At 27.7% G+C, this 16,066-nt stretch overlaps 1 protein-coding gene across 2 annotated transcripts in view; it reads right to left on the bottom strand.

Moving 5' to 3' along the window:
• Positions 1–15,796, bottom strand: part of LOC129962608 (kielin/chordin-like protein) — a 70,311-nt gene extending 54,515 nt beyond the window's left edge. The window contains exons 1-3 of one of the 2 annotated variants that reach the window (XM_056076430.1): positions 15,662–15,796; positions 2,116–2,151; positions 1,017–1,232 (exon numbers count right to left, since the gene is read on the bottom strand). In XM_056076430.1, coding sequence (XP_055932405.1) covers positions 1,017–1,232; positions 2,116–2,151; positions 15,662–15,725 — 316 coding nt within the window. In that variant the 5' untranslated portion in view covers positions 15,726–15,796. The remainder of the gene's footprint in view (positions 1–1,016; positions 1,233–2,115; positions 2,152–15,661) is intronic. The other variant, XM_056076429.1, reaches the window with a different exon arrangement.
• Positions 15,797–16,066: the final 270 nt, after the last annotated feature.

Here is a 16,066-nt window from a genome sequence, read left to right as displayed (position 1 = left end):
TACAATATTGTTGCACCCTCGACGGAAACGAAAAACTTTCTACGTATCCACCAGCTTCTCTTTCCCACTTTTCAGGTCCCTCCTCCTTCCTAAGAGACATTCTCGAAAAGTTATGATTCTCAATAAACAGCATTTTCATCAGGTACGTTTAGAGAAAATCTAAATATGATTTTTGAATTAAACCACAATAATGCTTTGAAAGCGAGTTCACAGGAGCAATAATCATACGCCAAAGAAAATGCGCCATAGTGTTTCATAAAAATGGATAGTCAAACTAATAACTTTCTTTTCCATTGGTTGGTACCATTTCAACAAATCAACACTGACCAATCAAAATATTAATATATCTTAGTTATAAATGTGCAGTGGATGATTTAGCATAACAATAAATGAGAAAAATGGTCAGATATAACTCTTGATTCACTTAAGTTAGCCCTTGTTTAACTATTCTGTCTTCAACCGACAGAATAGTTATTCAATCCATTATTAGAAAATCATAAAAATTATCTCTCTAGTCAGATTTACAAACATGTGGAAAGTAAATTCATGCAATAGATTTATTCTTTCATTTCTTAGAATTATTTCTACCAAAGCTACAAATGTTCTCATTTTGATTAACATTTGTAATTCTTTATTGAACCATCTTTGCGTGTTCGAACCCGTCCCTCTGGCATCTATCTAATCCAAACAGTTGCATAATTTTTGAGTTTCTGTATAGGACTGCTGTTGGTTGTTCAGTGAAAACTGAAAATTATACCGAGATATGATGCAGAAGATTCATTATTTTGATTGTTAAAATAAAGCATTAAACATGATGCTTTACGAACATCACATTTTCATCCTCCCTGTACATTCTATAGTAATGTAAATACTCTGCGCATTTATAACAAAAGGATTTGGATTTATTTGTTTGGATTTTTTCTGGCGCAAGAGCCATGTACAAACAAACAAAAAGGACCAAGCGATTTCAATTTTCATACCAAACGATTTGTTCAGGCGAAAGAGATTTCGCTTACCACAATTGTAAGACACTGGACAGCATTCGGTGTCGTTGTATACTGGAAAGCATCCGAGCTCAATGCGATTGTCCACGGGACAGTTAATGATGTCGCAGACTCGATCGTTTGGCTCTTCGAATTGAGGAGAACATTTGCAGGCGAGACAGAGTCGACGAGTTGGAAGATCCTCTCCCTCAGAATAAGTCTTCCCCTGATATTCGCATTTGTGGGCGCCTGCAAAAGAAAAAGGTTTTAATATTTCATACTCATCAATACACGTGTCATCAAACAAATCTCATGAAAAGATGGTTCATAAATGGAGAACAATTCTTTCTATTAACTGACTCCATACGCGGAACATATGGATAATGCCTATATACTATGGCGCTATTTGCATCAAAATAAGTATATTACCTCGAAGAAACTAACGTTATTACAATTTATTTTCAAAAAGGAAAAAACATTCTGGATCTTACAATGTATTCATTTTTACATATATTTGTAAATGATTTCTTGAAATAATTAGTTTAATCAATTATGAGAGTCATTTTGTATACAAATTTTGGGGTGTTTCCAAACTTAGATGATGCGTATTTGCAACATTCAAGTAGCATTACCATATCACCATTCATATATGACTTTCTATCAATTTCGTAAAAAATGTTTTTTTTAAAAAATCGCCTGTCAAAAATTAAAAATTTGATCTTAAGGCTAAAATCGGTTCCGAATTTTTAGAAATTTTAAAAATTATACTTAATAAGTATTCATATGATTAACATATTCTTATATATTTTTGTATTCACAAAGCTGTGAAGATCCTATTGGGAGTCAACCAACTCCCTTAAACTTCGAATCTCAGATTTTAATTGAAATCGATAAGTGTAAATTTATAGATTTAGCTCCGGTTTACCGAAAGCTGTCTGAAACAAGAGTATAAAAATAAAAAATTATTTAGCTGTTTTAATAGTTTGCTATAAGAAATAAGGATATTTTCCATAGTGAAGAATTCGGCAATATTATTCTAAATTATATTTAATGTTTGACATGTAAAGATTTATTGACTTTTTTTATTTCATTAAGAAGATTTGCAATTGTACTTTTAAATAATTTAATATACCTTTTGAATTTTCTGCTGCCTGGTCTTTCAGTGATTCTGAAAAAAAAAAGAAATGGAGAAAAACACAGTTAAATTATTGTAATTGCATTTATAAAATTATTAATCACAATTTATGTAAAAATATATAAATATACAATTACATAATATATTCACAAATAACATGCCAATTTAAAATTAATTGGATACTGTTTTGGAAATATTACATGAATGAAATTATTGAAACTATATACTAATAGATTTTATTAATGTAATCGTGTCGAGGAAACTTATGATTTTATGAAAATTTGTTGTTAGTCCCCATATTCTATTCATAAATTCAAAAAAGCCCATAATGAATTAACTACTTTTACGAAAACGCCCGAAATATTTTTTTTATTCTAAAGCTTTTTATGCAAACTTTCAAGGTAAATTCTTTTATATCTCATTTTTTTAATTGAAAGTATATATAAAATTGATTGTCAGTTTGTTTGCTTTTTTTTTAATTTTATACAATTCTGCATCCCTCAATGGATACAAAAAAAAAATCTGGCGCACATGTTCCTTACAACTAGGAAGATTAATTATTCTATTAAAATTTTTCTACTTCTCTTGAAAAGGGGGGGGGAGTGATATCGGGTTAAAAGTTTTTACATTTTAAGCTATAATTATCGAACAAATCCCCTCCCCCGCCCAATTTTTTTTCAGTGATATCAATTATTTAGTGATATCAATTTCATTATCGTTCTATCTTTACTGATTTTAATCAATATTTCAGTGTTAATTTTAATATAATTGGCATCAATTCAATTTTCTTTTTCTGTACGACTTAGAAATACATATGTTTTGATTTATCATACATACATAACAAATAAACGCAGATGGAAGTGCGGATACAGTGGCTAGTTAACTATAAGTAAAAATCCAATTGTGAGAGAAATGAAAAATGTTCTTTTGTCGTGAAATTTAAATAATATTGCTGATTAAGAACAACCACTAATCATTCTATAAACGACCATTAAAAATAATTAATAAACCTTTATTAAGTACAATTCTTATAATAATTCTGTCAATGTAAGTATGATGGATATTTTAATTATTAAAATAAACCATATTTTCATGAAATTCCAATCCATCAAATACTTCAAAAACAAAAGAGATAAAGATAAGGAGGAATAAATTCAAAAGCTTGAATCAAAAAGGATCTTCCAAATTAATTAACGTGTCTGTCCAATGATTATCAAATCAATCATTGCCTGTTTAGTACAATCACAAAACAAAATGCTAATTTGAAATGATGTAACACTATTCTTCATCCTTTTGACTGAGGGCGTGCATTTCATTTAGAAAGAAATTGTATTTTAAGTCAAGGTATTCGTGTCGGAGTAAATAAATAAATAAAAATTAACGAATCTTTTCGGAGAAATTATAATATGCGTTTTTTCTTAAAGCTGATTTTCCATGTAAACGCCCACCTGTACGAGGAATTAAGAAACAACCACGTTTAAGAGCCAGGTTCAGGGCTTTTCGATCAGTAGTGACCTTGAACGTCCGCAATGCTTTCATTTATGGCCATCTTTTATTTTCCACTAAAAATATTTAAGAGGCTTGTCTATTTTCACATTATAATAAAATAATATATTAACTTTTGTAACCAAAAACGAAATGTATTGTTTAATTTTTGTCAATGACTAGAAAATATTTTTTAAACTGAAACATGTTTTCTTTTTCGGTCTTACAATGAAAGGGATGTCGGAAATTTGCAAATTAGAATGATAAAAAAATTTAAAGGTGAACGTACCTCTACTGTTTTAATAATACTGTTAACTGATACAGTATACTGTTTTAATAATACTGTTTACTGTTTTAATACTGTTTTAAACTTCATTTGTCAATATTAATTTTATTTTTTTAAATTTATTCTTAATGAAATCGCTGCGATAACACGCGCACAAAAAATATATGTTTAATATAATCGCAACAATATGAATGCAGTAATTAAAAAGATAAAAAAAAAATTCGTATAATGTATTTATATATATTTTCAAAAATTAATTAAAATTAGAGGAAAAAATTGTATGGAACTAAAATTGAAATAACTGAAAATTAAAAAAAACAAACTAAATTTTAAAATGGTTTGAAATTAGTTTTTGTGCAATAATATGCTCCTGCATTGTTAGAAGAAAACACAAAAAAATTGATTAATTTTAAATTAAAATATTTAAAATTTTGAAAAAAATTTGGTAGGTCTATGTTTAATATTATATTTTACCCTGTAGAGCATTTTCAAAACATTTTTCTTCAAACTTGTCACAGAATACAATTTGTGCAGCTGGTAAAGATTTTACACTAAAAATTTAATAAAATTCAATTGCTATCTGTAAATGCAATATTTTGAAAATACGGCGACATGCAATGATGTACGTTTAGGTACATTAAAACAGAGCAATTTTAATGAAAAAAGTAGTAATTTAATCTAAATTATAGATATACCATTTAAAAAATACACTGTCATATATTTTAAAATCTATAATTAATTCTGTGTAATTAAAAACCATTATATTTTGCTTTATGAATTGGAGATTGTAAATCTTATAAATTTGTTTACATATAATCTATATTATTACCTTATTGCATTAAAAAAAATTAAAAATCGTAATGATTAGTTTCTTTTCTTAGAAATTGAGATATTTTGATTAATTAGATAATCAGATGATACTGAAATGTAAAAATTTGAAATGTCGTATTTTTAAAACATTTTAAAATTTATTAAAAAATATTATTGGAATATTAAACTAGAGTATTATTATATTCATCACATTTCGCCTCGTATGAGATCTTGTAAAGTCTGCAGCTGAAAGAATAGTTTTTTTTCCCTTCTTCTTTTAAGCAATATATATATATATACTTTTTTTTACTCGAAAAGAACCTAGCAACCGCATTTTTTTTTCTGTGTGGTTCGTTTCCTTGTCTGCAATTATAAATGTTTCAACTTCCTCTATAAATAAGTCGACCTTCAAATTCTTTCTAGTCTGTTATATTAGTCTGTAGTAGGCCTTTAATTATTTAGATTTTCTGTCTGAATACGACTTGATATATTAAGGGGAAAAATCATTTTTATTTAATAGAAATCACTGGAAACCGGTTCTACCCTCTTTATTTTTATACCCTTCGGTTTTAATTCTGGTATCTGGTATTTTTAAGAAGGATGGAATCCTTTAAAAGGAATATTAGTCACATTCTACAGACAAAAACAAAGAAAGTAATAATATTAAGATAATTATTTTCCATGTTTTACCATCAAGATATCATGCCAATATAATACAAATAACATCAAAAATTCCAGTAATATCTCATTCCAATAACAAGGTTACGATAAAATCCAGAATACCCATTATTTTTCAAAGGAAAAATTTCAGCCAGTTTGGTCGAATCAATTTATTTAGTATTCCTGATGCTACTGAAATATCGATATACTATGTTATTTTCAAATTCTGTCTCTGAACCAAAAGAGAGTTTTTTGGCACGGTCATCGTAGTTCATAACCATGGTTATTTGATCACGGGTGATAGTTATAAGAAACCAGTGATATCAGATGTCGCATGACTCATGTGCATTAATTGGAAATCTGCCAATTTCCTCCCCTTCCTTTTGTGTTCTTTACGAATATTTTTTTAAAATCAGGTTGCCCGATAGGGATAGAATCTCAAAACAGATTTTTTTCCCTCAGATGTTCCAAGATAGCTAAGAACACGCCATAACATTGTGTGTCCAAATTAAAAGTGTCTAGTTTTGCCCACAAACACTTATTCGGTAAAAGCAATTCTTGAAAAATATCTTATGACTTAGGATCAAGAAATTGGACTGCAATCAACATGCTATCGTTGTCTTCTCATTTATTTATTAGGAGCACGACTGGATTGTCAGAAACTAATTTTACTTTTATTAATGTTTAATAGAGGGTAAATCAGAACCTTATTGTAGTGTCTCATGGTAAAATACACTACAATAAAGTCTTTTTAAGATAAAAATTGGTGCCAACAACAAGACGCAATCTTAAGAAATAGACGCGAAAGGAGACATAAATTGTTTCCTTTTACATCGTTCATAAATAGTTCTTCACAACAGCTTTTATACAATAAAAATTTAAAACTGCATTCTTCAAAAGAAATACAGGCTCGCCACTTTCAGTGGAAAATCTAGTGTATGATTTCAGAGGTGCCAAGTATTCTCGTAAACGAAGAGAATCATAGAATATTCGAGCAACAAGGTGCTCATGTCCAAGAACTGTACGGTAGATATCCCACCGACGAATTTCAAATATATTATACTACAAATTTATAGAATTTGAATTGCTACACATAGCTTGTAAAGATAAAATGTTCAAAGAGACCATAAAGAAACAATTTTTTGATGAAGGGGAGGTATTTATTTCTTGTATTTGTGCCCCAATATGTCAATTGTGCTTATATATTTCTGTATAAAAATATTTTTTTATTGTTCAGTACCACTACTTAAAAATGTATCCTGAGTTCTGACTTAACCTATATATGAAAGTATACTTAATACTTCATGTCATGACCATTTCATTATACTTTTTATAATGAGAAGAATGTTAGAATGAGAATTAATATTAGAAAAATATGGTTTCTTTTTATTTTAATGTTATACGCTCTTACACATATATTCATGAATAACATATATAACATATATGTAAGAATAAGTTAAGGAGATACATCACCCAACTAGCAAGAATTTTTGTCTTTTGAGTCAAAGTAAATAAATGCCAGGTTTTTTTTAGTATAGACGAATTCAATATTTTTTGTCCCTTTCACTTCGATTTTGAATTCGTAAAAATTGTTTAGGTTATTTTTAAAAATTGTTTAGTTTATTTTAAATGTTTTTTGCTAACCAACTACATTTTAATGTCAAAAAAAATAATAAAGATCCAAAATGAGTAAAAAAATAAATCAGAAATGAAAATTTACAGATCTTTATACTCAATATTATACTGTAACTGAAGGATATAATTAAATAGAATATTCATAAAAACAGACAATAAAATTATTCTGTATTCTAGTGATTCCTAAAAAAGTTTCGTAGGAATTGTGAATCACTAATCTAAAATTATTACATCATTTGAGTTGCAATTGCAGTGAAAGTAACTAAACTCGACACTGTTCACTTCTTGGATAACTTCATTACCTTGCCGATTTCATGATTTGCCGTTTTTTATTGAAACTAAAATCATTCGATATTGGCAGAAGGTCAGATATACGAAATTTTAGTAAACAGTTTCTTCACTTCTTTTCGATGCGGTTTTAAGAACACGCACGTGTTGGAACTCCACGCGCTTTCACTTTTCTGTTAGTTAAAGATTATCTGAACATATTTATATCACAAAGTTCTCATTCAACTAATTACTGCGAAAAGAACCTACTCGAGAAAAAATTTTGGTCTGGGAGCATCAATTCAGTAACCTACTTAAGATAACGGTGTTTTTTGACAAACACCTTATCAAAGACCCCGAGATGACCGTTGCATCTGTTTGAGTTAAAAGTTATCTTGAAATATTCTGGAACTTTCCTGTCCGTCTACAGTCAATATCAAATGCGGTCAGTTTGTATTATAAGTTATTTTTGCAAGAGATAGGGCACAAGTAGGTGATTAAGGGGCGCATCCTTGAAAGACTGCTGTTGAGGTGACATCATAGGTGTGTAAAAGCAGACGAGCCTGCTGTAATTCTGAATGAATAGCTTATCGCCAAATGCTGACGGATATTTGATATCGAATGCTAGTGATGGCTGGCTATCAGATTGCAGTTCTATATCAAAATAAGGAATCGTTTCTGCTTCGATAAGATGTCTAAAAAGTACGCTCATTTCTGTTTAGGTGATGGATGAATCCCAAGCTATTAATAGCATCAAAAGTAAAAAAGAAAAAAAAATCCGACAGATCTTTGGATGTAAATCCGTTATGGATGGATGGATAAATGACATATGTTACGGGACATTTTTAATGAGTATAAAATTTAAAAGTAAAAATCATATACAAATTTCTTGTTTTTAAACGGTAAAATTTATCTTTATTTTCTTGACAGCGTTAATGATTTATTTATTGTACAGAATTGTAACGTTTGCTATAAATAACTTTAATGAAATTTAGAATTGTTAAATTATCTTTTGCATCTGGCAATACGAAAGAAATTTAGAATTATGTATTCTTTATTATACAAAGTTGTTATTTTTGCTATAAGAATACACTTGATATCATTACTAGAGTAAAAAGAAATATAAAATTATTATATCAGTTGGCTTTTGCAAATGGTAACACGAATGATATATGGAATTGTTAAGTTAGCTTAAGTTATCCAGCAAAATAAATGAAGTTTAAAATAATCCAGGAAATTTATGAAGTTTTTACAATATAATAATTTATTTGCATTAGAAAGTTTTGAAGTTTTTACAATATAATCATTTATTTTCATTAGAAAGTTTTGAAATTTTTACTGCATTGAAGCTCCTTAGGAAGATTCAAATAATTTTGCATTGTATTATTAAAACAAAAATATTTTATCGTTTTTCTTTAATTAAATTTTAGGTCAAGAGATATAAAAAAAAAATTGGCAAAATGATCCAATCAGATATTAATGCTGATCCCAGCTTTCATCATCGATTAATGACGGTATAGATTGGTGGCATTAAAATATGTCATCTCACAATATATAGCTTTTTTTAAAATTTTGAAAACAGTTGGAGATATGTCAATGAATGGTGTTGCCACTTTGTTTAAAATTTTCAAAGGGACATCTATGGAAACCGCCTTGTTAAACAGAAAACATGAGGAAATTTGAAAATCTCTTCTAAAGAATAAATGAATTCCTAGACACATTTTATGAATCTGTAATAATTGATAGTTCTGAGGAAGTTTCATGATTTATTCTTACGCCTTGTTAAATATTCTTAAATATGATCTCATTACATTTAAAAATAATTGATTTATTTGGATGCAATCTACTTTTAAATATCAGGAATCGAATTTCTTTGTACATTTAAAAAAAATATTTAATTTCATATACTTGTTTCTAAAGATCTAAGTTTCGTAAAAAATAAATAAATAAAAAAGAGAGAGAGAGAGAGAGACGTATATTCCAAGCTTTTTTTTTTTTGTGTGTGTGTGTGTAAAGTAAACTTCAGCTTTCTTTCTATAGCAAAACTTTTGCTTAACTGAATTCTTTGAAAGTGATATTTTGTGCGGTGTTTTGATTAGATATTTGAATTCTATCAGCACACATATGAATGAAAAGAAAATTGAATAGAATTTAATTAATCTTCGTTTTAAATGTTAAAATATTTTTAGAACATCATAAAGATCTAAGGAACTCTATGTGTAAAAAATTATTTTCAGGATATAAGAGTCTGTATTAACAATAAAAGAGAATACGCATCTCTACGTACATCTGTCTGACTATATGTGTGTGTATCTATTAAAGTTTTACAAAGCAACCCACTAGATCTACAACAGCCAGATTCGGCACAGATATACTTTGGAAAAAATGCTCTTTTCGGAAAGACATTTTTGTTTGAATTAATTTAAAATTAAGAAAAATCCTTAACTTCTCTAATAATTATCACCCAAAAATAAATTTTAATACTAAATGTTTTTTTTAAAAAAAGCTCTAATTGATACCAGTTTAACTGACACACATTTTCCCCTTGAAAATTCAAAATCATTTTTCACACATTTTTATGTTATATGTGCGAAAATATCACTCTTCCCTGTAATGAAATTGAACAACTTTAATTATTTCTAAAAATATTTAATCGTGAAACCTACTTTTATCGTGGAAAGCTAAGGAATTATTTGTATATTATATTTTTTTCATATAATTTTGCCTGGCTATGATCTTTATTAAAGAGAGATTGAAGCTACTAAAATAAGATTACTTAACTATTTAATCAAAATTTAAATTTTAATCACAATTTTCTGAGGAAACCAGGTCTTACAAACTATGAATATAATATCTAATTAAGGAAATATAAATTTTTTTATCTATATAAGAAATTTTTAAAAATACTTTTTAAGAAACTTTAAAAGGGGAAAAATGTTTTCTATGTAAAAAAAAAAAAAAAAAAAATAGTGAAACAAAATCTTTAAAACGAAAGGTGAAAAAAAAATGTAAATTTTGGAATCGTAATCATATTTATAACAATCTTAAATATTATGTAATAAATCTTTGGGGTTTTATTTTCGTTTCTGAAGGTAATCATTATGCTGTTTCTGCCTTCTCCCATTGCTTTCTATGCCTAACGCTTTCGCGTTTCTTTTCACTCCTTTATACATTTTTATAAAAAAAAAAGGAGAATTTTTCCTTTTTAATATACTAATAAAATGTTTGTTTGTTTTTTTAAAAAAAACCTTTTAAATTTATTATTATCTAGTTTTGAGTCTTTATTTCTTATTCATTGTGTTTTAAAAATACTTATTCATTGTGTTTTGTGTGCTCAAAATATCTATATTTTATCTGGGAATTAAATAATATCTTATTAGAACTGCTGAAACACATGCGAATTGCTATACTTAATCAACTGGATTTCCTCAAATTTGAATCCATGTTCTAAACAATCTTATAAAATTTCATCTTGAATAAAACTTTCTTCTATTAATATTCTAGATTACTATGAATAGTTGTTCTAATTTCTATTTATAATTCATATATTTAATATTCTAAAAGAATAATAAATATTTTAGTTCGCATTAGTAATATTCTTGTTCAAGTAATAAATTCTTCAATCCTAATTTTCTATTATATTCTTATTTCCATTTTTATTCACTTATTTTAATATAATTAAACATGTTTAGAACCGCAAAGATTCTGATAGAAATATTTTAAATAATATTGAATGTCAATCGTATTTATATTTTAACTTGCAATAAAAGAATGAATTTTTTTTATTACATTGTCTTTTAATTTCTTTATAATATTGCTGAGTTTCGGTAGTAGAGATATTTTTTTTACATTTAGTCACAATAATAAAGAGGTTTAGAACTTTTCTTATATTTTATTATTTTTTATTTTTCAGTCTTTAATGTATTTCATAATTCATTTTTACAAACGCAATGGAATTTGAAAATTAATATTTCTCAGATTTATTTCTACACAGCGTCATTTCTGTGAAATCATTTCTTAGCTATATAGCTATGTTAATTGATAATCAAAAATTCGAAAATTATTTTTTTTGTCGTAATAATCGTTAATTGTGTAAAATTTCAGAAATCTAGTGGGCGAGGAAGCGAATGGAAAATCGATTGCAAAATTGGATCCTTACATATATTAAATTAAAGTAAAATGATTAATAACTAAGCATAAACAATATTCCTGACGAACCAGTTGGTCACCAAAGACGACTAGTTAATAATAAGAAGTAACAATTCCTTAGTAACTTCAAATTCAAAACTTCAAAATTTCGTCACTAACTCTTTTTTTAATATAAAGAAATACTTGAAACTGTATTTGAAAAATTCCGATGCTATTATGTTACCTTTGAAGTTTTGTATTTTGAAAACTTAATACTTCCAACGTTCTTTTCAGCATACAAATTTGTAGTACTTTTTCTACAACTCAAAAGTTATTTTATATTTATTTCAAGTTGTAAATTAATTAAATAAATTAACCTTGTATGATCATAGTGCATTTAAAAAGTAATTAGCATATTAGAACACAAGTTTAATTTCAATCATCGATTATCAACAATTTATTTAATGAAAACTTAATGTAATGATATATCAAAAATAAATTCTATGCAATTTAAAATGAACTGAATAATTCAGCTTTAAATTTCAGTAAATTGAGTATAATTTAATGAAACTCAATTTTATGGCACTGTAGCATATTTTTTCTCAATACGTTGGTCCTTTGTAGATCTCTATTTACTGCCAGCATGAGCATCACTGATTAATGATTTAATGTACTATATCAAATAATATTCTAATTTGTAAAGTATCAGTTGTCAACGATTTTTTTTTTTTTTTTTGCACTGCTTATAATTTTGGTTATATTAGTTCATTATATATTTCGTTATATATAGTCACATTTGAAAGTAGTAAAAGGTAATTTCAGTTCTTGTAATATTCGTTAATATAAAAAAAAACAATAATAAAAGCAAAATAAATGCTCATTAATATAATTAATGTTGAAAAAACTGAAGGAAGCTTTCACCCGAGATCATTAAGGATTTGTTTTGTCCATTTTGTGATAACAGCAAAATCTCCGAATTTCTTACTGCATCACTAAATAACGGTATTTTGCTTCTCGTTCAAAAAGAAAATCAGAATACACAATTGTTTTCCTTTAAACCGTACTGTAATTTTGTTTTCGCTTAATCGAAAATAACACACCGTTTATAGTTCCTTAACTAGATCAAGTTGGAATATTTTCGATAAATATGTTTATCATAAAAATAGAAAGATCTATTTCAGTTTTCAGAGAAAGAATGATGAAATGGGAAAAATATCTAAATTCTTCTGCGGGTTTAATGAACTGCAGTGCATCTGTACTTAACAAAATGTCGATGCCTTCTTATTTTGATGAAATATTATGCTCAATCTATTTAAAAGGAGAGAAGCAGAGGTTTACTAACAAAGCAAAGAGCAACGATTTAAGCATATACCAGTTCAATGAATTTTAAAAAAGCGCTATACATTTTAATTATAAAGAAAACACCGTAACAGATTTCAAGATATGTTGAAACATAACAGTTGATGAGAGGAACGCGAAGTTACTCCACTTTGATTCGTTCATTGATAACAGCCAAGCATCTCCATACTCGATTTTTAAAATCATTACAGGAACTACCAATTTTCCTGCGTCTATCAGTAATCTAATTGAACTGTCATAAAAAGTATAAAAATGTAGAAAAAATGCATAATAACAATTTTATTGCTTTAAATTACTGAATGAACTGAAATAATAACCTTTCACGTTCATTCCCGGATAACGGACAGGATACGGGTGGGAAACAGGAAAAATCGAAATCTGTGTTTTTCATGTTTAAACACAAGATCATTGATATTAGAGGAAAAGTTTAAATTAAAAATGCAGATTTTGCTGTTAAATGAGCTGTTTTACTTTAAGATAGCTTAATTAAATCAGATGCAAAATTTAAAAAATATTTTTAATTTTCTTGAGCAAAATGAGCAAGTTTCGTTATACAGAAAGGAAGACTTGATAATAATCTATCGACATTTGCATTATTTTTTGAAAAATTCAATTTTATCGAGAGAAAAAAAAAACGAGAGTCATCGGAAAATGTCCATAAATTTTTTTCTACATGTCCGAAATTTATGCAAAAATAATGCTTCTTGCGACTGGTTTCTAAAAACATTAAAGAGTATTCGCAAGCTTAATTGTGCATAACGCGTGTTATCAAAAAATGCATTCGGACATAAAACGGTTAACCTCAAATTTAATTTTCACTAGTTTTTTCTGAAACTCAAGCATTATGACATCATTTGAAGTCATAGAAAATCACTTTTAGAATAGGATATTTTTTCGGTCCACGAATTCTATCTGACAGAAAAGTACTTATAGACATTTTTGTACCACCATGTTTTTTCGACAAATTCGAATGTTTCCAAAAATGATGCAGATATGGATCTGAAATTTTTTTCAGGCATTTCCACCTATGTAATACATATTAAAGTGGATTCCAAAAATTTTGGTTAAATTTCAAAAGTAACATCTTTTTGAATTTAAGCCTTTTAAAAAATACAATTCTCCTGATCTAATTACGTTGTTCTAACTTTCGACGATTCGTTTTATTAGTCTTTTTAATACCTATGCTTTTTTAATTCAAATTTTTCCTTTAAGAATTTTTCCTTTTATTTAAACATGAATGTTTTGCTTAAACATGAACACTAATGTTTCAACTCTCCACCTCCCCCTTATTCATTCCGATACATGGAATCAATTGTAGATGTCTGTTTCGAGTAATCAACAACTTAAAGCAATAAAATTGCTACAATGTAATTTTTCCATGTTAAAGTACAATTCGACTGAGCTAGTAAATAAATTTGAATTTTAATAAGAAAAAAGGACTTTTCTGGGAAAGTAATAAGATAATATGTCAATGTAATGCATTTTTGAAATTTTCTATTCAACATAAAATGAATAGTGAAAAACAGCAAAAATTCAAACAGATACTGTCTTCACCTTCCCTTAAACAAAATTTTCTTTTTGGACATACACGTCTCACGTTGAGTTGAGTGCATTCCAATCATTTTTGACATCCTTCACACCATCCCTCCTTTAATCTTTTTATTTTCTTGTAATTCTTATTCCACTATTCAAAATTCAAGTATACTGAGGATTTTGACACTCAGATTTAAAAGTATTTGCAAAATCCGATTGAATGTCTCTAATTTTACTCGTTCAGTATGTGAAATTATCGTTTTTTTTCAGTATATGTTTCTTTATTTACTCTTTTCTTAGTGTTATTATACTCTTTATTAAAAGTACACTATAAGACTATATCGATTTACCAACATGATCGACAATTTCGAATCACCATTATTTTAAATTATGTATATTCAAAAATAAAGCTACTTTTAAAAAGTCATTCAAAAATTCGAAATCTTATTCTTTATTATCAAAGCAATATAATTTATCTCAATTTTCAAAATTTTACAAGAGGATGAAAAAACTGATTTTTTTTCAGTTACTAATGAATATAGCGGATACTTTCCATAATAATACATGTATAGTCTCATCAGATGTTAAAAAAATCCGCTATATTCAAAATATTCAGTGTTTTTTTCCGGAAATTGGTAATACGTGGTGTTACGTAGCTAATAGATTATAGCTTATTTGAAAGCAACTCTGAAAAAATAAAATTTAAAAAGTTTTAAGGAAAAGTGTTAATTTGGCTTTGACTTTTAGGAAGATATTATAGACTTGTTACTACTACAATTATTCTATTATATAACAGTTTATTTTAAGTAAAAAAAAATATATATACCATCATTTAACTGTATAGACTTTAGCATTCGGTGGAAAAAGTTTTATGGAGTGTGGCTAGATTTTCCGCTAATGATATTAACCATTAAAAGTACACTATAATATACTATATACACTATATTAGATTAATTTTGAACAGTATGTTGCAAAGCTGAAAGGCAAAACTTCTTGTTAGTTTTGGACTTTAATATTCATATGCAGATATATACAATTTGTACAAAATTATACCAACGTAGCATTTTGGGATTGAGAAAAGAGAAGAATAGTTTATTAATAAAAGCATTTTAAGATTCACTCTAATAAATTCTCAATCACCGAAATCGGTAACTTCTCATTAGTTTATTTTAAAAAATTGAAGACCTTTTTAACCTTTCCTTTAATCTTACTAAGTAGCTAAAAATGACTTTCAAATTTCGGGTTCTGCACGATACTCGTCTTTATTTTATTTTTTTTATTTTTATTGTATTTAAATAACCCTAATTTCCAAGCATGAAAGATTTAAAATAATGGTTTCATGCTCGTATTGAGCGAAATTAATAGAAATCGGTGACTTACTGCCGCTGACAGCATGCAGCAGGAGTAGAGCGATCCACGCCGTCCCGAGATACTTCATCATCATGGTTTATTTTGATTTGAAACCGGCGAATCGCTACCTTTTTATGCACGGCGTCCTTACGTCATTCTCTCGTTACAACATCGCTTTCTCTGCGAAAACCTTGTTTGTTTTCACGGATGGGTTTTTTTCTCCTTCCATTCCAAAGAGATCACTGGTACGTCCGTTGTCCACGTGACTGGTCAAAGGCCTAAGCGCATTTTTCGCCTCTTAATTGCAGACTGGTACGGGGGCTTCGTTTCACTATCGAACAAGAAAAAAAAAGCTGATATCATTTTATAAATTTAGCTTTATTTTTCACATTCAAAATCCAGGAAAACATTACTGCAACAATTTTGAATTTAAAA

Source organism: Argiope bruennichi, chromosome 3 (genome assembly GCF_947563725.1).
Source record: "Argiope bruennichi chromosome 3, qqArgBrue1.1, whole genome shotgun sequence".
NCBI lineage: Eukaryota > Metazoa > Arthropoda > Arachnida > Araneae > Araneidae > Argiope > Argiope bruennichi.
This window is presented reverse-complemented; position numbering and strand designations above follow the sequence as displayed.